Source organism: Oncorhynchus mykiss, chromosome 28 (assembly GCF_057628025.1).
Source record: "Oncorhynchus mykiss isolate SJ-2025 chromosome 28, ASM5762802v1, whole genome shotgun sequence".
NCBI lineage: Eukaryota > Metazoa > Chordata > Actinopteri > Salmoniformes > Salmonidae > Oncorhynchus > Oncorhynchus mykiss.
Window position 1 is genome coordinate 31,085,482 of NC_143049.1, and position 24,135 is coordinate 31,109,616.

The 24,135-nt window shown below is 41.5% G+C and overlaps 2 protein-coding genes across 3 annotated transcripts in view; one reads left to right on the forward strand and one right to left on the reverse strand.

The window, feature by feature from the left end:
• The window catches only part of mast3a (microtubule associated serine/threonine kinase 3a), a 65,114-nt gene extending 48,886 nt beyond the window's left edge, over nt 1–16,228 (reverse strand). Inside the window, exons 1-4 of one of the 2 annotated variants that reach the window (XM_021589814.3) lie at nt 15,962–16,228; nt 14,259–14,290; nt 2,605–2,693; nt 1,272–1,344 (exon numbers count right to left, since the gene is read on the reverse strand). In XM_021589814.3, coding sequence (XP_021445489.3) covers nt 1,272–1,344; nt 2,605–2,693; nt 14,259–14,290; nt 15,962–16,000 — 233 coding nt within the window. In that variant the 5' untranslated portion in view covers nt 16,001–16,228. Of the gene's footprint in view, nt 1–1,271; nt 1,345–2,604; nt 2,694–4,969; nt 5,422–14,258; nt 14,291–15,961 lie in introns of those variants that run through there. The other variant, XM_021589813.3, reaches the window with a different exon arrangement.
• A 5,709-nt stretch (nt 16,229–21,937) lies between these two features.
• LOC110508214 (protein DVR-1-like) lies at nt 21,938–23,874 on the forward strand. Its single transcript, XM_090225634.1, has 3 exons — nt 21,938–22,326; nt 22,588–22,592; nt 22,867–23,874. Exons 1-3 carry the CDS (start codon nt 21,938–21,940, stop codon nt 23,658–23,660), a joined length of 1,188 nt encoding a protein of 395 aa, XP_090081760.1. The 3' UTR covers nt 23,661–23,874.
• The last annotated feature ends 261 nt before the right edge of the window (nt 23,875–24,135 follow it).

Below are 24,135 nucleotides of genomic sequence, written 5' to 3' on the forward strand. Positions count from 1 at the left end.
GGCCACAATATTCCTCATGTGTCAGGTTAGAGCCCTGAAAAACCAGCTTATGGCTGACAAATCAGGTCTGACTTAATAAGATTGGGGTTTCTGCACGTATCAGAGCAAGGATTAGTCAACTGATATAGGATGTCTCTTCGGCTTCATATCCCAGATATATTATTATGAATAATAGTAATATTATTTAATATCAAAGTTCTTATTACAGCTTTGTGTGTCAGTATTTCAAGCACGTCGCCACATGGGATTGTTTACATGGCCAAATAACAGCACACAGAGGACTGCAGTCTGAGTACCAACAACTATCTAAAGCACAACACCTTACACACTGCAGCCATAGCATCTACAGTGCATTCAGAAAGTATTCCCCTTGACTTTTTCCACATATTGTTACGTTACAGCCTTATTCTAAAATGTATTAAATTGTTGTTATTTTCCCCCCTCAATCTACACACAATTCCCATAATGGCAAAGCAGGTTCCTAGAAATGTAAGCAAACGTATTAAAAATAAACAATACTTTATTTACATATATATTCAGACCCATAGCATCTATGTCCACTTTGGCATCCCCGAACCCTCAGTAAATGTAGCTGTGTCATGTAAGCTGATGCAACCGTGTGCATGGCCAAAATGTTTCATGTGATTCCCCCCCACTTATCTCTATAGTTTATGGTGTGGTACACTTACTCCTGTACCATTAAAGCCATTGCCTCACTGTCCTCAAGCCTGACTGGGTTGCATCTGTTTAACACTGAAGGTGATGCTTGTAGCTCACTAGTGGGCTGGCTCACAGTATAATGTGACGTGTGATAGGCTCAGGATAAGGCTGTCTGTATCGCATCATCACGGCAGCCCAGAGTAATGAGTGTGCGTACTGCACACTGACTCTCCCTTTAATTGCGCTGACGAATGCCAAGTCCTATGTCCCACGAGTAGCCCTAGAGCCATTTGGCTGGTTTCAGTCTAAAGCACCGTCCTCATTTCTAATAGAGGTATTTGATACATTACCGTTGTCATGGAAAAGCAACGAAGGTTACCTACAGTACCATCCCTTTTCTATGCATTTCTGGGGGGGGGTTATCCTTTTTGTGAACTAGATATTGTGTCTACCTATTGTGTGCTAAAGTGAAGGTGCCTTTTGACAGTTCTGAGATGAATTGCATACCTGCTTTTTATTAGTAGGACTCCTTCGATAATACAACCAAGTGAAAAAATGAATTCCTTCTACTAAACTGAAATAATTGAAAGGAGGATTGGACTTTTCCTTACCTGCGTGCAAACTGGAAGTTGGCGGAGGCACTAGCGGAGACATTTCGGGGGCTTTCTTGGGGGCTACTTCCAGCTGAAACACAACAATTAGGCTCTGTTGGTGTTTTATCACTGGATCATGTTTTATTAATGAAGAAATAGGCCATGTTGTTATACCTGCAGTCTGCTGTCATTCTTGAGAGCTGATGATGCACAAGTAAAGGACAAGCTGCCCTGAATCCAAAGCAATCAGTCTCTGGTGAACTGAATGCAATAAACTCAACGCGTATTTACAACCAAGGAGTCTGGGAAGGACAGACTTTTGTGATAGGCCTTAACGCACGCTCACTTGATAACTCTCAATTCCGTCCGTAGCATTAAACATTTCTAAACTGTCTGGACAACCTGATTTGTTATGATGAAGTTAAGCGTGTCCGTCTGCTGAGGATAGCAAGAATCACATTTCCTAAGTCCTTCACTGGGCTCACAATCAATAACCATGAATGAAAACAGTTTATTGGGCGCAGTGGTTAAGGGCGCTGTACTGCAGCGCCAGCTGTGCCACCAGAGACTCTGGGTTCGCGCCTAGCCTCTGTCATATTCGGCCGTGACCGGGAGGTCCGTGGGGCGACGCACAATTGGCCTAGCGTAGCCCGGGTTAGGGAGGGTTTGGTCGGTAGGGATATCCTTGTCTCATCGCGCACCAGCGACTCCTGTGGCGGGCCGGGCGCAGTGCGCGCTAGCCAAGGTTGCCAGGTGCACAGTGTTTCCTCCGACACATTGGTGTGGCTGGCTTCCGGGTTGGATGCGCGCTGTGTTAAGAAGCAGTGCGGCTTGGTTGGGTTGTGTATCGGAGGACGCATGACTTTCAACCTTTGACTCTCCCGAGCCCGTACAGGAGTTGTAGCGATGAGACAAGATAGTAGCTACTACAACAATTGGACACCACGAAATTGGGGAGAAAAAGGGGTCAAATTTAAAGAAAGAAAGAAAGAAAAAGAAAAGAAAAAGGAAATGGTTTATTTCATGTGAAATGTATTTCATCAGTTATTCCCCGAAAATGATACAAAAGCTAAAACTTGAGCTTGAGCTTCAAAACAGAAACCAAAGAGCGATTTGAGCTGCTTCATTTTAATTTGCCTGAGAACTCTGAACACACAGTTTAGCATTATGTGGTTTTTTGCACTCTGGAAAGGTCTGATTGGTCTGCTGTCTCTTTAATGCCACATGCTGATTGGCCTGCTATACATTTATCACGTACTGATTGGTCTGCTATGTTTTTACAACATCCTGATTGGTCTGCACTCTATCGCATGCTGAGTGCAGTGCAGAGACGGCTGACAGCAACACCTACCTGTGGTGAGGGGGAGAGGTGAGAGTGGTCGGGAGAGCGTGGGGGAGGGGGTCCCGACTGCCAGACTCCTTCTCTTGTTGTTACGGCAACTGTGTGGAAAAGGGAGAGAATTGTTTTGTGTGATACATTAGAGTAGTGGAATGTAAACCGAGTTGTGATATTGGGGCTTGGTTGTAACATGCAGGTGTTCTGATTTATTTAGCCTGTATGATACACTATGCACATTTCACCACCAAGTACTGAAAAAAGTAATTCATTTCTAATTAAAATGTATTGGAAAACGATTTGGACCTCTTGTTTTTGGCTTGTACACCTACCTCACACAGTAGGCAGTAGAAATTGAATTACCATCTAATTTGGTTAAATTGGACAACTTTGCTTAACACAAATTAGTCAGCTTAGCAGTCCATTGATAAGAACACCGTCTCTGTTTTTGGAGGGCCACGGTGCTTGCAGGGCGTGTCCCCACCCGGCTCCATGTCTCCATGACCGAGGGTAGATTTACAGAATGCAAGGAACTCATTTCCAGTTTGTTTGTTTCGTAGATGACTGATCCCCAGCCCCATTGTTGATGTTGCGCTGCCACAGGGCCACTGTAATATCAATGCCATCTCGTTGGCAGTGACCTAAAGTAATTGAGAAGCTCAGACGACAACTGAGCCTGACATTTCTGGGTCGGCATGGAGATGAGATTCATGCGCCTCAAACCAAAGGCATTAACTGGGAGAGATGTTTGTTTAATAGCAGAACTCAACTGAGAATACAAAAGATCCCCTTGTAATATTTTTTTTTTAAATTCATATATACATTTATCAAACTTTGATCTGTCCATGTCAATTGTTTCACAAACCAATTTTAATTTGCAAAAACAACCTGCCAAGATTAAATCAAAATCATAAGCAAAACCCTAAGGCAATAGAAAGTATTTCAATATCGGTCTCAGTCAAACAACAAGCTGTATTGCTTGTAGGGACTTTGCAGGGACTTGCACGGTACCATGCTTTAAGAAGCTAAGTGCAAATAGTAGACTGACATGTACTACGAACCAACAGAGATTGTGGTGAATGCTTGGCGGTTGACACAGCCGGTGTTAGCTGTCAGATGCACCATGAGATCTTCCACACCCACCAGGATTCTAAAACAACTGTTGTAGGCTATGGGCAGACTTGTACACAAAACATTCAGAACTGGTTCCCAAACTCGGTTCTCGAGACCCCAAGGGGTGAACGTTTTGGTTTTTGCCCTAGCACTACACAGCTGATTCAAATAAACAACTAACTATCAAACTTTAATGATGTGAATGAGCTGCGTAGTGCTAGGGTTGGACTTTGGGGTCCAGAGGACCGAATTTGGGAAACACTGACAGACTGACCAGGTGAATCCAGGTGAAAGCTATGATTCGTTATTGATGTCACCTGTTAAATCCACTTCAATCAGTGTAGATGAAGGAGACAGGTTAAAATAAGGATTTTTAAGCCTTGAGACATGGATTGTGTATGTGTGCCATTTAGCGGGTGAATGTGTAAAACAAAAGATTAAAGTGCCTTTGAACAGGAGTATCATAGTACTGGTTTGAGAGTGTCAAGAACTTCAATGTGTGTATCAAGAGTGGTCCACCACCCAAAGGACATCCAGCTAACTTGACAACTGAGGAAGGCATTGGAGTCGACATAGGCCAGCATCCCTGTGGAACGCTTTCCACACCTTGTCGAGTCCGTGTATTGACTGGCTTGCCAACGTCTGCTACTATAGTGAAATAGATTTTCTTTGTGATTTCACAAGGATGAAAAATGTTTTGGGGGATTTTAGAGACCCAAGAAATATTCAACGTTTCACAGATTTTTCTAAGTTAATATAATACAATTCATGTGAATAAATTAGTTTTACTTATATACTTTTGCTAGACTATAGCCTATACTGTAACGAACAAGTTGTGAGCCTTCGGCATGAACAACACTGTGTCCCTCCCTATACAGCTGCGGCTTCTGTAAGTCAAAACATAGGCAACAATAACAGCCACATTTCTCTATCGGAAACAAGACTAGGGTGGATGTAATCCGACACATTGTAGTAGAGTAGAGAAATCACAACACAAAACTAGACTGAACATCAACATGAAAACAAAGTCCAATTTGTGCCATTGTTGTGAATGAAAAGGTACGCTGTTATTGAAGAAAATCTTAAACAAAAAAGCATAGCCTTATAATTATTAAATGCGACGTAATTTTTCCTGTGGTCTTGGGCTTTGACTCAGACAACCAAAATACTAAATGCAATAGGCTGCACGGGCTCATCCATAAAATACTTGCATGATCGCTGATTAAAATAGTTTGACAACTCGGCTGATAGAAGAAAATCAGGTTACCTTTTTGATCTTTTCATCATGGCCCCAGTCACAAAACATGTTTTGTAGCTGGGCAAAACGGTCCAATAGTAATTCTGATCAGACATGATGATTTACATGATTTACAGCGATGCAAAGTGGTATCCACTATCTCTTGAATAACACAATTTATATTTCCTCAAAATGTTTCGGAGAGTACTCGGTGTCCGAAACCAGAAACTCCGACAAGGGTTGGTACGATCTGACTCCATACCCGTGGCAGCTCAGGCAAGTAGGCGCTAAGCAACTGTTGATGCCATCATCTCTTTATTTCTTCCATGTGAATTTTCGGAAAGGCATCTGTCGCGCACTACACTCTGGAATCTTTCTCAATAACCAAAACATGTTAACTCCATAAACAGCTAACACCGCGCAGATACATGTGTCAATCCATCAATTGGAGGAGGAGGGATTGCCGCCGAAGGAAGGAAGTTGTCATTTAGACTGGGGGATGTAGCATAATGGCGCGTTTATGTAAAATAATGATAATGGATTTCACCGTCACTGTATGTTGTTCGCATGACTATTTAAAAAGCCTCAGGCAAATTGATAAAATATTAACAAGTGCAACTATTATGCTGCTATTCGACTGTAACACCAGTGTTACACAGTACACTAGTGTATAATACTATGTTATAGGGAATTCTGACATGCCCCAGTATCTATGCATTAAAGATGTCGATGATGAGTTTCTCCTCTCCAACGCCCAGGATGCTTCGATTCAAACTCCCATTAGACAGCTCTGCAAGCTTGTCTGTCTGATTTTTACTATGGCTGAGGATAACAAGTATCACATTTCCTAAGTCCTCCACCGGGCTCACAATCAATAACAGACAAACTAAACACCTTCTTTGCCCGCTTTGAGGATAATACACGCAGCCCGCTACCAAGGACTGCGGCCTCTCCTTCTCCAGTGGCCTACGTTTAAACGTGTTAACCCTTGCAAGGCTGCGGGCCCAGAAGGCATTCCTAGCCGGTCCTCAGAGCATGCGCAGACCAGCTGGCTGGTGTGTTTACTGACATATTCAAGATGACCAACATTGTTCTTGTACCCAAGAAGGCAAAGATAACTGAACTAAATAACTAATCACCAGTAGCACTCACTTCTGTCAACATGAAGTGCTTTGCGTGACTAGTCAAGGATCATATCACTGCCACCCTAGACCCACTTCAATTTGCATACCGCCCAAATAGGTCCACAGATGATGCAATCGCAATCACACTGCCTTGCCCTTGGGGCTCCCGAGTGGCGCAGTGGTCTAAGACACTGCATCCCAGTGCAAGAGACATCACTGCAGTACCTGGTTTGAATCCAGGCTGCATCACATCCAGCTGTGATTGGTAGTCCCATACGGTGGCGCACAATTGGTCCAGCGTCATCCGGAATTGTCAACATCTCTAACGCACAGATACCAGGGCGGGGCTGACAGTGAGGACTTGAAGAGCAGAATCAACAACCTCTGCATAATCAAAACAATTGCTTTGTGAGGTGTTAAATTCACAGTTAGCCTTTATGGAAATGCAAGCTGAAAAGTAGGCCACCAGTGGCCTGGCTTTGGCCCCAAGTGAGAGCAGGTGTGCCGGAGCCATGGCCCAGTGAGACATGTGTTCCGGCCCGCGTAGATGGAAAAATAAAACCCTGGGTTAAATCCTGTATGGAAATGCGCCATTAAAGTATATTTTATCATTACATAATAAATAATGATTTATCTTCTAATAAAAACATAGCAGAGAAATGTACTAGCATAGCAGAGGCATGTTCAATACCAACTAGGCCTTTATAAGCCTATCCAAAAAGAGACTTAAATTTTACTTTTCAGCTTCATTCAATAGAAGAAATTGCTACTTTATATGTAGAGAAAGAAAGTTCCCGGGTCAATAAACAATCAAAATACATTTTACAGGACTTTATTTTACAATACTTCACATTATAAGCCATTGTGTACAACATTTTAAGAACACCTTCCTAATATTTAGTTGTTATTAGGAAGGACATCTACCATGGATCGCTAAAATAATGATTATGATAACACTTCATCAATTTAAATATTATGGGGAGACCTATACATTTGGCAGCCAAGCCCTAGTTATTAGTGTAGCCTATTATCTTCTAGACATGACGTTGAAATATCTTCAAGCCTACATTAAAAACCTCCAGGCTTTCGTCATAAGGGGGCGGCAGGTAGCCTAGTGGTTAGAGTGTTGGGCCAGGAACCGAAAGGTTGCTGGAACGAATCCCCCGAGCTGACAAGGTAAAAATCTGTCATTCTGGCCCTGAACAAGGCAGTTAACCCACTGTTCCCCGGTAGGCGGTCATTGTAAATAAGAATTTATTCTTAACTGACTTGCCTGCTTACATAAAAATAAGAATCAATTCAATTTGAAAAAAAATAAGAATTACCAGGTGCAGTATGGAAAAACTGGATCCTGTGTGAATCGTCCTCTGGAATAGCACACGCTAGTAATACTTGTCCGAATAGGGCTATAACATGGCAAAGAATAGGCTTATCAGCGTAGAGTGAGCTGCATCATCCCATGGGATGATTCATGGCTGCAGAAATACAGTGCATTCGGAAAGTATTCAGACGAATAGGCTTATCAGGTAATTTATTAAATTCAATTTTTTCCTCAATCTACACACAATACCCCATAATGACAAAGCGTGAATTTTTTGTTGTTGTTTGTTTTCAATTTATTGAAAATGGAGTATAGAAATCTAATTTACATAAGTATTCACACCTCCGAGTCAATACTTTGTAGAACACCATTGGCAGCGATTACAGCTGTGAGTCTTTCTGGGTAAGTCTCTAACAGCTTTCCACACCTGGATTGTACAACATTTGCCCATTATTCTTTTCAAAATTCTTCAAATTTTCCTATGCTTACCTGCATTCTGTTTCTTTTTTATCCTGAAAAACTCCCCAGTCCTTAACGATTACAACCATAACCATAACATGATGCAGCCACCACGATGCTTAAAAATATGGAGAGTGGTACTCCGTAATGTGTTGTATTGGATTTGCCCTGAACACATCACTTTGCATTCAGGACAAAAAGTTAATGACTTTGGTACATTTTTTTTTCCAGTATTACTTTAGATGCATGTTTTGGAATATTTTTTTATTCTCAAAATGGTACAGTAAAAATGCTTCCAGTCGATAACATGCATAGTGGAGTATTTATACTACATTCATCCAATGAGTTTGCTGACAAAGAATTTAAAACATTTCTTTAATGTGTAATGAATGCCATTAATGCCAGTATGTCATGTTTGAAAGGGTGCATTTTCTAAATGGTGCATTATTTTTGTATGACTACCCCTTCTCTGTACCCCACACATACAGATAATTGTAAGGTCCCTCAGTCGACTACTGAATTTCAAACACAGATTCAACTACAAAAAAGGAGGTTTTCCAATGTCTTGCAAAGGGCACCTATTGGTAGATGGGTAAAAATAAACCGCTCAGGGATTTCACTATGCCACTAATGGTGACTTTAAAACAGTTTGTTTTCTCCTATCACAGCCATTAAACTCTGAGGATGGATCAACAACATTGTAGTTACTCCACAATACTAACCTAATTGACAGGTGCAGAATAAAAATATTCCAAAACATGCATCCTTTTAGCAACAAGGCACTTAAGTAATACTGCAAAACATTTGGCAAAGAAATATAAAAAATGTCCTGAATACAAAGCATAATTTTTTGGGGCAAACACAACACATCACTGACTACCACTCTTCATACTTTCAAGTATGGTGGTGGCTGCTTCATGTTATGGGTATGCTTGTCATTGGTAAGGACCAGGTGAAACAATACTGCTAGTACAAACTCGAATCCAATAAGAAATAATCAGGGTAATCTGGAAACTAGAAAACAGGGTAAGGGTGCCCTCCAGCGGTAACCTAAGGAAACAACAATCAAAAAACAGAAACTGTGACAGACTTTCTGGCCTTCACAAACAAGTGGTGAGAGAGGAGTCTTTCAAGAACCTGGCGAACATGTTGGCTGTGTTCAACCATGGACCTGGAGGATGTCATCCAGGTACACACACACGAACTGGTGAAGGAAGTCGCGCAGCACATCCTTCACCAGTGCCTGGAAAACAGCTGGAGCATTAGTAAGTCCAAACGGCATGACACGTACTCATAATGTCCATTTGGAGTGTTGAACGCCGTCTTCCACTCGTCTCCCTGTCTGATGCGCACCAGATTGTACGGAACGTAAATCCAACTTTGAGAAAGCCTTTGAGAGACTCCACGGAGCTACGGTTGATGACATAAGAGGAAGAGGGTAACGGTTCTCGATGGTAATGTTATTTAAACCCCGGTAATCGATAAAGGGACATAATCTCCCATCCCTCTTTCCAACAACGAAAAAACCCGCTCCTGCAGGTGAAGTGGACGGCCGAATAAAATCAGCCGCCAGTGCCTCCTCAATATAACTGTTCATGGCTGCAGTCTCTGGACCTCAGAGAGAATACAGACCTCCTCTCGGAGGACTGGTGCCGGGCAGGAGGTCGATGGCACAATCGTAGGACCTGCGGGGAGGCAGTTCGCTGGCCCTTCGTTTGCTGAAGATCTGACCCAGATCCCAGTAATCCTGATGTACGCGGGAAAGATCAGGCTTGTCATCCCCAGCTGGGGGAACAGGAGAATCGGAAGCCTCCAGATGAGCAGGGCCGGAAAGATGTGGGGAGAATTGCTGGCATTCCATCCCAGAACTCTTCCCAAGGGCCAGTCAATTTGAGGATTATGGATAGAAAGGCATGGATGTCCAAGAACCAGGGAAGCTCAGGAGAGTCCACCAAATGTAACTGGATAAACTCCACATGATAATCCAGGACTCGTAGCTGAATAGGCATGGTGAGTTGCTTCACCTTCCCAGACCCTAGGGGTTGACCATCCAGCGCAGTGACCGACAACGGAACGTCCAGCTTAGTGAGAGGCAGCCCTTGTTGGCGAGTCATCCCGTTTCCGTCAGCTCGGGACAGGAGGCACGAAAATGTCCAGACTGTCCTACAGTAAAGACAACGCTGCTCGTTATTCTTGCGCCTTTTCTCCAGAGCGGAAAGTCTGGTGCATCCCAATTACATTGGGCCCTCTGGAAGGTATGAAGGAGAAACAAAGCCGAATTGAGTACTCTGACGGGGTGCAGGACAAGCAGACGCAGCATGAGGCAGTGGAACAAACGAAGAATCGACGTAAGCAAGACCTAAGCAAGGATACAGGCCAACTGCACATCTATCACGTTTAATTGCTATATTGTAATTATTTTACCACCACGGCCTATTTATTGCCTTACCTCCCTTATCCTACCTCATTTGTACACACTGTATATAGACTTTTTTTACTTTATTATTGACTATGTTTGTTTATTCCATGTGTAACTCTGTTGTTTGTGTTGCACTGCTTTGCTTTATCTTGGTCAGGTCGCAGTTGTAAATAAGAACTTGTTCTCAACTTGCCTACCTGGTTAAATAAAGGTGAAATAAAAAAATTAAAACGTTAAACTGGGGAACCTAAATATTAAGGCAACCAGGTGAACAGAGAAGGTAATTGAACACAGGTGAATCCAATAATAAATAATCAGGGTAACCTGGAGACTAGAAATGGGTAAGGGTGCCCTCCAGCTGTAACCTAAGGAAGCAACAATCAAAAAACACAGACACTGACACCAGGGAGATTTTTTGGCTTAAAAGAAATGGAATATAGCTAAGCACAGGCAAAATCCTAGAGGAAAATCTGGTTCCGTCTTCTTTCCAAAAGACACTGGGAGACTAATTCCCCTTTCAGCAGAACAATAACCTAAAACCCAAGGCCAAATCTACACTGGAGTTGCTTACCAAGACGACATTGAATGTTCCTGTGTGGCCTAGTTACAGTTTTGACTTAATTTGACTTGAAAATCTATGGCAAGACTTGAAAATGGCTGTCAAGCAGTGGAGGCTGGTGGAGGACGAGCTCATTGTAATGTCTGGAATAGAATAAAACATCAAACCACGCTTGACTCCGTTCCATACTCCATTCCAGCCATTACAAGGAGCACTTCCTCCAATAGCTCCTCTCACCGCCTCCACTGCAGTCTAGCAATGAACTTGACAGAGCTTGAAGAGTTTTTTTAAAGAATAATGGGCAAATATTGTACAATCCAGGTGTGCAAAGCTCTTATAAATGTACTTAAAAAATACTGGTGTTTCTAACATGTATTGTCTCAGGGGACTGAATAGTTACCTAATCAAGATATATAAGTGTTCTTTGTCATGAATTTTTGATAAATGTTAGAATATTTCTATCACCTTAACATTTGAGTATTTTGTGTAAATGGTTGATCAAAAATGATAATGAAATCAATTTTAACTAAACTTTAACACAACAAAATGTGATAAAAGCCATGGCATTTAAAATGTGGATTGACCAGATTGTTGACTTTCTCCCTTTTGAAAAGCTCACTTATGACCTCCACAAGAGACAGCCCAAGTTTGACTTTGGTCTCCACTAAATCAAATCAAATGTATTTATATAGCCCTTCTTACATCAGCTGATATCTCAAAGTGCTGTACAGAAACCCAGCCTAAAACCCCAAACAGCAAGCAATGCAGGTGAGGGTGCAGAACCTTGACACTACTCACCTATATTTCAAATTGGACAGAGTGAATGGGGTGATTAGGGAAATGAGCATTTTCATGTTGTGTAAGGTGCTGTAAAAAAAACTAATTATTTGCGTCTCAGCTAAGGCTAGAAATAGCTAATATATGTTTATTTTTTAAATTGTTCTTTGTGTATGTGTATGTATATGTACGTATGTATATATGTGGATGGATGGATGGATGGATGGATGGATAGATATATAGAAAAAAGGGGGGGGGGGGGCCAATGAGTGTGAATACTTTCTGAATGCACTTTATATCAACAACTGAAACAAATATCAAAGCTCGTTTTTGGGTGGAATTTTCCTTTAAGCTACTTAACATGCTGGCAAAATGTTCTGATCAGTGCTAATGTATGAGCCAACTAGACAAGATGATCATGAGCAGCACTCACCTCAACTTTCCACAGCCTAATGGTAGACTAACCAATATCCACGTGGAAATTCAGTGAAAATACAAATCTGACATTGATTTATCAAGACGTGAGTGAGTCTAAGCAGCGCAAAATGGTGCTGAAATAGTTGAACACACGCGGTTATTAGTTATTAGTTTTGTTTTATAACAATTTAATGCCTTCAATTGCATTAGCCTACTTTATTCCAATATGTTCGTCTTTCAGTGATATATTGCCACAGTAATACTTCATGGATCCATCCAGTTATGGTTAAGAAAAAAGTGTGTGTGCCTTACAAAGTTTAGAACAGGCAGATGGATGCTTGTAACAGGCGCTGCCTAACAACCAGCTAGAGCTTAAGAGCGTTCTGCGTGCCAATGCCGCCTCAGCATTACCGCTCCATTTCATACTAAGCCGTAGCCAGAATTTAGCCGTAACCATGACGTCGGTTGGCGGAAATAAAAAAGTAGAGGCTTTATTGCCGGCAATACCTTTCATATATTAAGAAAAATCGGCAAAAAGTTGGTGGGATGCTAAAGTTGGTGGGAAAAGTATTGGTTTGAATGGTGTGTTAGACTCATTGCAAGTCTGTAGGCCTACTGTTTAACCACATTAGTTCACTCCACTAAAGTGGCTAAGGACCAAATATGGGTCTGTCCACTCATTTCTGTTTTCCATTCAGTCTAGTCTCAGGGCTGAAACAGCCTACCCACCAAGCCAACTCTTGTCCTTTGCCTTGACTGACATGTAATTAGGAAACATGAGTAAAATCCAGTGCATGATGTGTGAAATTATTTATATTGAATTGCATATACAAATGTGTATTTCCAGACTAGTCGACAAGGCCTTACAGCGCATGGAAGTGCATGCCTCAGGACTATACACAATACATATAGTATTTTCATACAATGTGTGGAGGTACACTTGATCTTTAAAAAAATATCAAATTTACTGTTATGTAAAATATATTTCACCACACCAGTAATGTTCCCTCTAGACTGCGCCCTTACATACATTCTCCAAGTCTGCCGCGCAGAGGAAATGCCATGCCGCAGAGACGCAAGAGATTGAACTTCACTGAGTTCGCCCTATTTAGATCAACGTTTTTTTCCGTGATCGAATAAACATTGTCAGCCCCTTGTCAATGTAACAAACCAAAACAAATCTAACTTTGCAAGAATGAGTCTCCGATTTTGTCGAGGCAGCAACACAATGTTGTATGCAGAGCCAGAGCGCAACAGAGTAGAATTATATTGGCGGGGTAGCCCAACCGCGGTCTTTCAAATCACCCACGCCTTTCAGATCAGAGCGCAGAGGTGCGCGTGTGCACTTTTGTTGATATTCTTTGCTAGTTAGGGAGTTATTCGCCCAGTTATATATATGTATAGGTCAGCAATGGGGAGTTACTGCTTCCTACAAAATGTGTAGTCTACATGTCAAGCTGTCTTTGAAAATCCAGTCAGGTAAAAAGCTTGTCTTAATTTAAAGGGGCAGTGTTTTATTTCAAGATCGGCTTGAATATGCAAATAAGCCAATATGCAGAGGAGTAGCCTACATTGTCTAATTCTCTGTATGGTCATAATTCATTTTATTTTGTAAAGTGGTTTCTTGCATCATACAACACAATACAAGTCCATTTACAGTCACCTATTTGGCCCATGGTGTTACAGATCAAGTAAAACGATCATGAATTAAATGTCAAGCCCTTCATAATGTAAAAACATTTTTTAAAGTCTCATGCAATGTAGGCCTGCACTTAACACCACATATAGGCTACTGTAGGATATATAATGGAAATGAAAAGCTATTTCCAAGTGAGAATTTTATGGGATTTGCTCCCTTGATTTTGTTGTTAGGCCACATTATGCTCAGATAGCCACAATAGCCTATTGGCTACTGGCACAACCTGTAAAGGTACAGCCTCAGTGTTCACTGTAAACGTGCGCCGGAAGTTGCACAAAATGCTCACAATGTTCAAGTATCTGTTCAAAAGGCCTACAATTTGCGCAGTGTCCCAAATAATTAGAGGGAACATTGCTTACTAGTATCTGCAGCCTCTGTTTTACCACTAGGCACTAGCGCTTCCTCTCATGGAAGGGACAAGTAAAATGTCTGCTACTATGATAAATTGTTGACAGATAAAAACACCTTGTAACACCCTGTGGTTTTGTATCAAACAGTGTAACAAGAGCAGAGATAACCAGTGATGTTCTTTGGTGATACTTACATGTTTCCCCTTCGTGGAAGGCTCAGCTCTTTCTGGAATCGAGAAAGAAAGATACATTAAAATGATGACAATGGCAGTAAAGCCTTGCTTGATATCACAAGAGGCTGCTGAGGTACATAATAATAGCCGAAACGGAGTAAATGGAATGGCATCAAACACCTAGAAACCTTGTGTTTGAACCATTCCATAATTCAGCTCCGGTCATTACCACGCGCCCATTCTCCCCAATTAAGGTGCCACCAACCTCCTGGACTTGATATAAATTTCAAACACACCCGGACTTGATATAAATTTCAAACACACCCGTTACATCCCCGAGGCATGGAACCAAAGGGTTAATGATTCTCAGAAACAAAATGAAAACAACCATTGATGGAGGTTGCCTTTGATTAGTCTTTCAAAGCCCCTCCACATCGAAGATGATTCATACACAAACTGTGGCCAACACAGTTTGACGGAAAGACTGACTGATTATTTATGCACACCGTATGACAGCTATGTCCCCTGCTCTCCTCCTTTATGGAAATATCTTATAGCTCTGGCCTAATTGTGGATATCTTCTCATTCATAGCTGCACATTATGTATGTTGTTCTCTTTGCTTTGGTCCTGAAGCCCCTGCATATAGGCAGGCCTATGTTCATAATAATGTACACAACATGTATGCCAAAAATGCTGTGCCACAGTGTACTCTATTTCCAAAGATAAAAGCAGGTTGTTTTGTTAACCAAAAGTACATTCTCAATTTGGATTTTTCACGATGCAAATCAGCAATCTAATTAAAATTGCAGGTCCGTGGACGGTGGATGAACCAATCAATGTAATAGAATGAAAATACATATTTTGAATATGTGGACAAGCACATTTCCACCAACATCTCTTTCATAATGGATTTAGAGCAAACAATGGTGAACGGATTTAAATAGCTAAGCCTCTATCCGAGTAATTGGTTGGAATGAAAAACAACAAAACGCGTTAGGCCGTCGGGAGGGCTAGGATTGACTCAGCTACAACCTACTGGCTATAGGACACATAAGTGAGCATAAAGGGATGTTTCTCTACCAGTCATCCATCCCTGAATCCAATTGAGCCCAACGCCCATATCACCACAGCAACCTAGTGATGGCAATACAGTTGCGTTCCTTGAGTCACAATCATTATTATGGCAACGCTCTTTGTTTTTTTTGTAGGAGAATAAGACATCTATAGAACATCATGTCTGGCTGTAGAAAAAAACTGTCTGTGGTTAAATGTATGTATTAACTACACTTGCGCATCCACAAGCTCGCCCTTCAGTGCCACCGCCTACTCAAACGAAGGGGCATCATTCATATGTGTACAGAATGGATCGATATTGTAGCCTATTCATGACCATTTAAAAACAATGTGGCAGTGGGACAATACATTCGATGCGAATTTGTTTTGAGATATCTATCATTTGTGGTCACAACTGGATAGAACTACCCTTGAGGACACCTAAAAGTGCGCCCAATGTAAACCGTTTAGTAAACAGCAATTGACAATCCCTAAATATCCCTTGAAATAGAGAAAGAAGAGAAACGCATGTGTGCCCTAATGCGTGTCAATACCTGTTTGTGTAGGCTATCATTAATTGTCGAATGCCACAACACAAATGCAAAGCCTGGGTGTATTATTTTAATCTTCAGTAGCCATGCCAATGTTTTACTATTATGGGGGTTCTTACCTGCAGCCCACGACGCCTCAAAATGTTTGGCTCGTCCATTGTAGAAAAATAAATTATTACAATACCGCTGACTCCCTTTTTCCAATTTCATTCAACCCATACTGCGTCCTCCTGTATCCTGCTCATCATCAATGCGACTGGATGAGAGCTGAACAAAACCGAGCATTTCGTTTAATTGTCAGGTGACCGGGCAGCGGTGAGAATTGGGAATGAATGTGCAGGGAGGGACTTCTGACAAAGCGCCTATGCGTGGCAGTGGGCTGATTCATTCAGTTCGGCAACGCTAGCCTTTATCATTGAGCCAATGCAACCTTTTTCAACCATGGCTAACTTGTTGAAAGTTTACATGGGGATTTTTTAATCAGGTAGGTGGTATATGCACTAATGACCTATTTGCAGTACATCCATTCTATATATATATATGTTTGTGTGAACACAAGAAGGAATCAATTGCTTAAAATCCCATTCAGAGGTTGTCTATCATGTTGATATATATACTGAACAAAAATATAAATGCAACAAGTTACAGTTCATATATGGAAATCAGTCGTTTGAAATAGATTCATTAGGCCCTAATCTATGGATTTCACATGACTGGGCAGGGGCACAGTCATGGGTGGGCCTGGAAGGGCAAAAGCCCACCCACTTGGGAGCCACTGAATGGGGAGCAAGGCCCAGTCAATCAGAATGAGTTTTTCCCTACAAAAGGGCTTCATTATAGACACAAATACTCCTCAGATTCATCAGCTGTCAGGAGGGCTGGTCTCAGATGATCCCGCAGGTGAAGAAGCCAGATGTGGAGGTCCTGGGCTAGCGTGGTTACACATGGTCTGCGGTTGTGAGGCCGGTTGGACTTACTGGCTAATTCTCTAAAACAACATTGGAGGCGGCTTATGAACATTAAATTATTTGGCAACAGCTCTGGTGGACCTTCCTGCAGTCAGCATGCCAATTAGCCCTGGCATTTCTAACACACCGGGACCATTTTTTAAAACTTGATTCCCCTATAACCAAATAATTGTCAGTTATAAGTTAGAGACCCACTAGGCAAAAAATGGACCAGCCCATCTGGCATTTGCCTAAAATGCCAGATGGCCAGTCCATCCCTGCCTTCAGATTACCAAGAACAATGGTGCAACTCTGACAGTCAGATGGAGAAAGGGCTTGATGATCTATGGTGCCAGTCTCCAAGTGGCACCACAATGTTTTCATACAACAATGGCTGTGTCTTGTCATGCGGTGTCACACATTCATTGATGTGAACCGGTAAAATGAATCATTCCTTGTTCTCATTTTGGGCATTGTCTCTAATCCTGAGTTTAACCCAAGGTCATCTTCCTAAGTAAGCATTAATATCCCCAAAATGTTGAGGAGGAAATAACGTAGGTCTAGTATGTCTGTCATCTATAGAGGTTTCATGTCATCACAGTCATCCCTTTTCCTTAAACATGTGTTTTTAAATCCCATATCCACTTATCTTCTCTTACCATGAAATTGTTGCAATTATTTTCAGTCAAGGGGGATTGAAAAACTATGCATCCAACTTTATCATTATGAAGCTTCATTTGGTTTTGCTCGAGGCACCATATTGAATGTTTACAGGCCACTTTTTTGTCCTCTTTTTTTCTATAAGTCCTTTGCATTGGGATGCGAGGCAGGTCAATTGTAAATGATCCATGAGAGTTCCATGAAAATGTGATAGAAAAATCTCTCTTTTTCTCTCTCCTCCTCCTCTACTGTTCCTCGTCCACAACAAGCCAGAGCAACAGAGCAAATTGAAAGTACACCCAGTTGCCCAACATGATTCAACCAGATGCATGTACTGTTCTGGGATGTGGGGAGTCAACAAGGACATGTAGTACCAAAAGGAAACTTGCTACAGTTTGCTACAGATCTGCTAAGTTTAAATCATTCCTAAGCACAAGGAAATACTTTTGATTACAAATGAATGTAGCCCAGCTATAGTCTGTCTTAAAAATATCCACATTTTTCTTTCTATACATCTACAGAGGACACATTAGATCTTATAGGCATACACTATCATGATTTTTTTATGTAGGCCTTTACATGTTATCAATAGCAACTACAAAATAAATGGACCTAAACACTGATCCAGGCCCAGATTGGTGTTTTCTCCGCTAATGGTTCTAGTTAGGATTTGTGCCAGATTCTAGATCTGTGTGTAGGGAAATTTTTACCCAGAGCATATCTGCTTAAAGGGGCAATCAGCAGTTTCTACATACATTCTTTTACTAATTAATGATACTGTATGATGTACCCATTGACGCTTGAAGAATATAACTTGTAGATATGCTTAGTTCAACTGTCGTACTCCATCAGAACCAGAGATATAATCTGGTTTTACTCCAATGTTTGTTAAAGTAAATAGAAGCAAACACTATATCGCCTCAAACCATGGTTAAAACTATATCCATGAATTTGAGTGGTTACATTTCTCCAGCCCCATCCCTCAGTTTTTTCTGAAACGGGCATGGATGACAGACATATTGTTAATGTTTCTACTACAGATTGCCACTATAGAACACAATATATTCTCAGTGCCATTAGAGGGAGACATGCAGCCGTTCTACAGTATGTCCTGTTAGGCTCCCTCACTGGAAGCTCCATCCCGCACCCTGCCTCCTTGACAATCTGCCCTGAAGATCCTTTCATATAGTGTGTGTGTGTGTGTGTGTGTGTGGATCTCTGTTTACACTCTGTCTCCTGATGGGACACCACACTGTGTACACACGTAAACATCAGACTGTTGTTTGTGAATGGAGTGTGAAGCAAACCATGCAGTCCAACAGAAATCCATCCATCCATCACATCTTCAGAGGAAATGAATGACTCATTTAAACGAAAGATGCCATGGGGTCAATTTATACAAATGTAGGATTTTAATTTGAGGCAGTTTGCTACATCAGGCAAATAACTGTGCAGCAACAGGAAATGTGGATTATAATTATAATTCATTTTTGTAGGGGTTGATATATTTTTCGTAAGTGAAAATTACAAATTTCAGAAGCCTTTTTAAATGTCAAATACACTACAAGTCTTACATTTCCTGCATTGCGGTACAGTTTTCCTGCAATAGGATGATGGCATTGAAAATTAAGTGAAGAATGAGTGGTCACCCATATATGTGACAGGGTTGGGATCAATGCCAATTGAAGGCAGTCAATTCAGGAAGTAAACAAAAATTACAATTAAATAATCTGAAAAAGGGCATTTATTTTCAATGACTTCTCAATAAACTGAAAAGTAGAAGCTATTTATTTCAAAGGTTTTACATTTCTGAATTTTTTATTCAAATCACTTCCTGAATTGACTGCCCCTAATTCGAATTAACCCCAATAGGCTATACATCACTGTCACTTGCGGAATCCAGAATGTGCTTGTGATTGGGAGAGGCAGCGCTCTGTCATCAGTTCACAGGTGATTAAATTGTTGCAGTTTGCCATCCAGTCTCAAAAATAGAAAATGTCCCTTGTAATGCTGGCAGTGGGTTTAAGGCTGATTACTCAATAGCCTGTCATGAGAAATGTTATGTCACTGTCGGTCTGCCGATGATTCATACTTGGTCACCTTTCACACACTTTTAGCCCCAAGGTGGAATTCACAGAGCACATGACTATTTCATCATGTCAGTGACTGTTAGAAAAAAAGGTGCTAACTAGAACCTAAAAGGGTTATTCGGCTAACCCCATAGAAGAACCCTTTGAAGAACCCTTTTGGTTCCAGGAAGAACCCTTTTGGCTTCCATGTAGAACCCTCTCCACAGATCCATCCACTATAATGAATGATTAAAGGATATACAGTAGTGTACGTAATTTACTTGACAAATGATGCGTGAGTATAGGCTAAAACTATTCTAAATGAATTACAATGCCTTCGGTGCTCAGGGATCATAAAGATAATACAGATTATTTGATGGACAATATTAGTTGTATCAATACGGTAATATATTGTATATGGAAACAATCCATTGGAATCCATCGACACAGCAAGAGCTTAAATGTTTTTCAGATATAATTAATATTATGTCGTTAAAGAACTACTAGACAAACCATGGTTTCCCAGCTCATAGAACATGAGATATATACAGTACCAGTCAAAAGTTTGAACACACCTACTCATTCAAGGGTTTTTCTTTATTTTTACTATTTTCTACATTGTGGAATAATAGTGAAGACATAACAACTATGAAATAACACATATAGAATCAAGTAGTAACCAAAAAAGTGTTAAACAAATCAAAACATATTTTAAATTTGAGATTCTTCAAAGTAGCCACCCTTTGTCTTGATGACAGCTTTGCACACTCTTGGCATTCTCTCAACCAGCTTCATGAGGTAGCCACCTGGAATGCATTACAATTAACAGGTGTGCTTGTTAAAAGTACATTTGTGAAATTTCTTTCCTTCTTAATGCGTTTGAGCCAATCAGTTGTGTTGTGACAAGGTAAGGGTGGTATACAGTAGATAGCCCTATATTGATAAAAGACCAAGTCCATATTATGGCAAGAACAGCTCAAATAAGCAAACAGAAACAACAGTCCATCAATACTTTAAGACATGAAGGTCAGTCAACGCAGAACATCTCAAGAACTTTGAACGTTTCTTCAAGTGCAGTCACAAAACCATCAAGTGCTACGATGAAACTGGCTCTCATGAGGACCGCCACAGGAAAGGAAGACCCAGAGTTACCTCTGCTGCAGAGGATAAGTTCATTAGAGTTACCAGCCTCAAAAATCAGCATTTAACTGCACCTCAGATTGCAGACCAAATAGATGCTTCAGATTTCAAGTAACAGACACATCTCAATATCAACTGTTCAGAGGAGACTGCGTGAATCAGGCCTTCATGGTCGAATTGCAGCAAAAAAACACCACTAAAGGACACCAATAAAAAGAAGAGACTTTCTTCAGGTAGCCTGTTGGTTAGAGCGTTGGACCAGATCGAATCCCCGAGCTGACAAGGTAAAAATCTGTCGTTCTGCCCCTGAACAAGGTAGTTTACCCACTGTTCCCCGGTAACCCTGAGGTCCTGAGTGCTCTGGAGCAGGTTTTCATCAAGGATCTCTGTACTTTGTTCCGTTCATCCGGACTAGTCTCCCAGTTCCCTGCCTCCGAAAATCATCCCCACAAGCATGATGCTGCTACCACCATGCTTCACCGTAGGAATGGTGGCAGGTTTCCTGTTGATGTGACGCTTGGCATTCAGGCCAAGGAGTTCAATCCAGAGAATCTTGTTTCTCATGGTCTGAGAGTCCTTTAGGTGCCTTTTCGCAATTAAAATTGGGCTGTCATGTGTCTTTTACCGATTGCTCAGTTTGTCCGGCCACAGTGTTCTTGGGGACCTTCAATGCTGCAGACATTTTTTGGTACCCTTCCCCAGATCTGTGCCTCGACACAATCCTGTCTCGGAGCTCTACGGACAATTACTTCAACCACATGGCTTAGTTTTTGCTCTAACCTGCACTGTCAACTGTGGGACCTTATATAGACAGGGGTGTGCCTTTCCAAATTATGTCTAATCAATTCAATTTACCACAGTTGGATTCATATCAAATTGTAGAAAGATCTCAAGGATGATCAATGGAAACAGGATGCACCTGAGCTCAATTTCGAGTCGCATAGCAAAGGGTCTGAATACTTACGCAAATAAGGTATTTCTGTTTTTTATTTGTAATAAATTTGCAAAAAATATCTACAAACCCGTTTTCACTTTGTCATTATGGGGTATTGTATGTAGATTGACGAGGGAAAAATATATTTAATCAATTTTAGAATATGGCTATAACCTAACAAAATGTGGAGAAAGGGAAAGGGTCTGAATACTTTCCTAATGCACTGTATATACAAATACATATATATTTAAATCCTTTACATAATGATGACAATACATACAGTATAAGTGCAGAAGGAGTGCTCACCTGACAGTGGAGAGGTGTGGCCATGCAGGAGCTGTATAAATGAACATTGACATCTCCTCTGAGAACAAACCTACCATGTCTAGCTCAGTCACACAGTGCTTTCTCTTCTCTTGGGTGGTCCTCCTCTTCAGCCTCTGTCAGGGGGAGGGCCGAATCCACCTGGGGCAGGAGGAGAACCAGAGGGCCTTGGTCTTGGAGTCAGTGAAGACAGGGATCCTGAGCTCCATGGGGATGGAAAGGGAGGCCAGGCCCAGGGAAATGGCTTCAGAAGAGGAGCTGATGAGGATGCATAGGCTCTACAGGGAAACACTGAGGCAGCTGAGAAGGAGCTCCAGTCAGGAGGGGGAAACCCAGCGTTCCCCAAGGAGGGCATCCACTGTGCTTCATCCAGCCACAGGTGGGTCCTTACTTAAAGACACATCGTTACTGTACTGGTTTCTACCACAATACAGGACCTGACTGTTGACATTCTAGCTTTAGATAGTGATCTGACTGCATGGAATTTTGCCTTTATGCAAAGTGTATTAATAACTTTGTATAAGGTGTGTACCGAAATATTCTCCCACATTTGTGTCTTCGAGAAGAATTCAAATTCGGTTTTATGACAAAACTAACAAAAAGCATTCAAACACTTTTTTTTATTAATCTTAATGTACCTGTGAGTGTTTTCTGAAACCATATGTTGTGAGAATGAGTGAGTCATGCTCTGAGGAACAATTTTGTCTAAAAGGGGTTAATTTTTGTGTGCACTCCAACAAAAGCCTACCATTAACATTTGGTCTGAGCAAAGGCTTGATAGTAACACAGTACCTCTTCTCCAAAGCTTTGTTTTAAATCGTTTGACATCGTTTTCTTTTTTTGACAAGGCACATCCGTTACAACTCTTAAAAGCACAACCTATTCAAGCCATGACAGTAATTCTAAGTACTTGAGCATTTGTGTAACAACCCTCTTTTCACCTCTTTCAGTGGAGCCTCTCAAAGTGCTTTGGAGTGATGAGGAACATCCATCAGATATGCTTTGGTACAGAGCTGTATTCCACAAGAACCCACACATCAGGAAGGAGCTCACTTTGGCCCGGGCTGAGCTGAAGCTCTACAGACAGCTGTTGGATGGCTCTAAAGCTGCCGAGCCCACAATTAGGGATGAGGTTCATGTGAAGATCTATGAGACGAAACCACTGAACTCTTCTCTATTGATTCACACAGAGACCCTTGTTCAGACGGTCGCTGCAAGAACTGGTGATTTGACTTTGGACATCAGAACTGTGGTTGGTAAGTGGAGTGGGAGGTCGGACGGCCACTCTCTGGTTGTGGAAGTAGAACTGGCCTTAGAAGAGGGAACTGATCCCAAGAGGACCCCTCAGATGGTCCTGGAGGTAGACCTTGTAGAACCTAGATCAGCAGGCAGAAGAAGACGGACTCGCTCCAACAAAGAGGACAACTGTGACGAAGACGGTAGCTGCTGCCGAAAATCCATCAATGTGTCCTTCAAGGAGATTGGCTGGTCAGACTGGGTCGTGGCCCCCACTGGTTACAACACGCATTTCTGCGACGGCTCCTGTCCACACAACTACAAGCCAGCCAGCATGCACGCGCAGGCAAAGTCTCGTCTTCACCACATCAACAAGGGAGCAACACCTCACCCCTGTTGTGTGCCGGCAGCCTACGAGCCTGTGATCCTCATGCACTATGACAGTTGGGGAAAGTTGAAGCTCACACCCTTCAATGACTTGATTGTCAGCAAATGCCACTGTGCTTGAGTCCTTCAGGGCAGCCCAGGCAAGGTAAAAAAAAAGAGTCAGAACAAACCTTTTCCTTTAGTGCTACATATTGAAATAGAATGGATAATGTTTTCAAAGGACGTAAGAAAAGAACATTTGTCATGCTCAATTAGTGACATTACTAATGTTCTTTTCAACAGCTAAGCAAACAAAAATACATAACATTATCCATCACTTTTGGATTTTGAGAGAAGTTACTGTGGAGCGACGACTGAAATGTACTATTTTATTTGGAAGATAAACTTTGTTAGTCTCATGTGGCCCATAATATCCTATTCTTCCAAGACTATGTACAAAATTATATTATTTATTGTAATTTATTTAACAGGGTCTAAAACTTACTTGTATTGTTTTGTAGTGTAGTTTTCAACGTTACACTATTTAGCTTGATCCTTACATCACTGTACTGTAAATATGTATTCAATTGAATGTAATACTATGTACAGTATTATTT

What these genes read in the sequence shown, in the direction of transcription:
- LOC110508214 (XM_090225634.1), top strand. Translation starts at nt 21,938, where the DNA reads ATGAACATTGACATCTCCTCTGAGAACAAACCTACCATGTCTAGCTCA.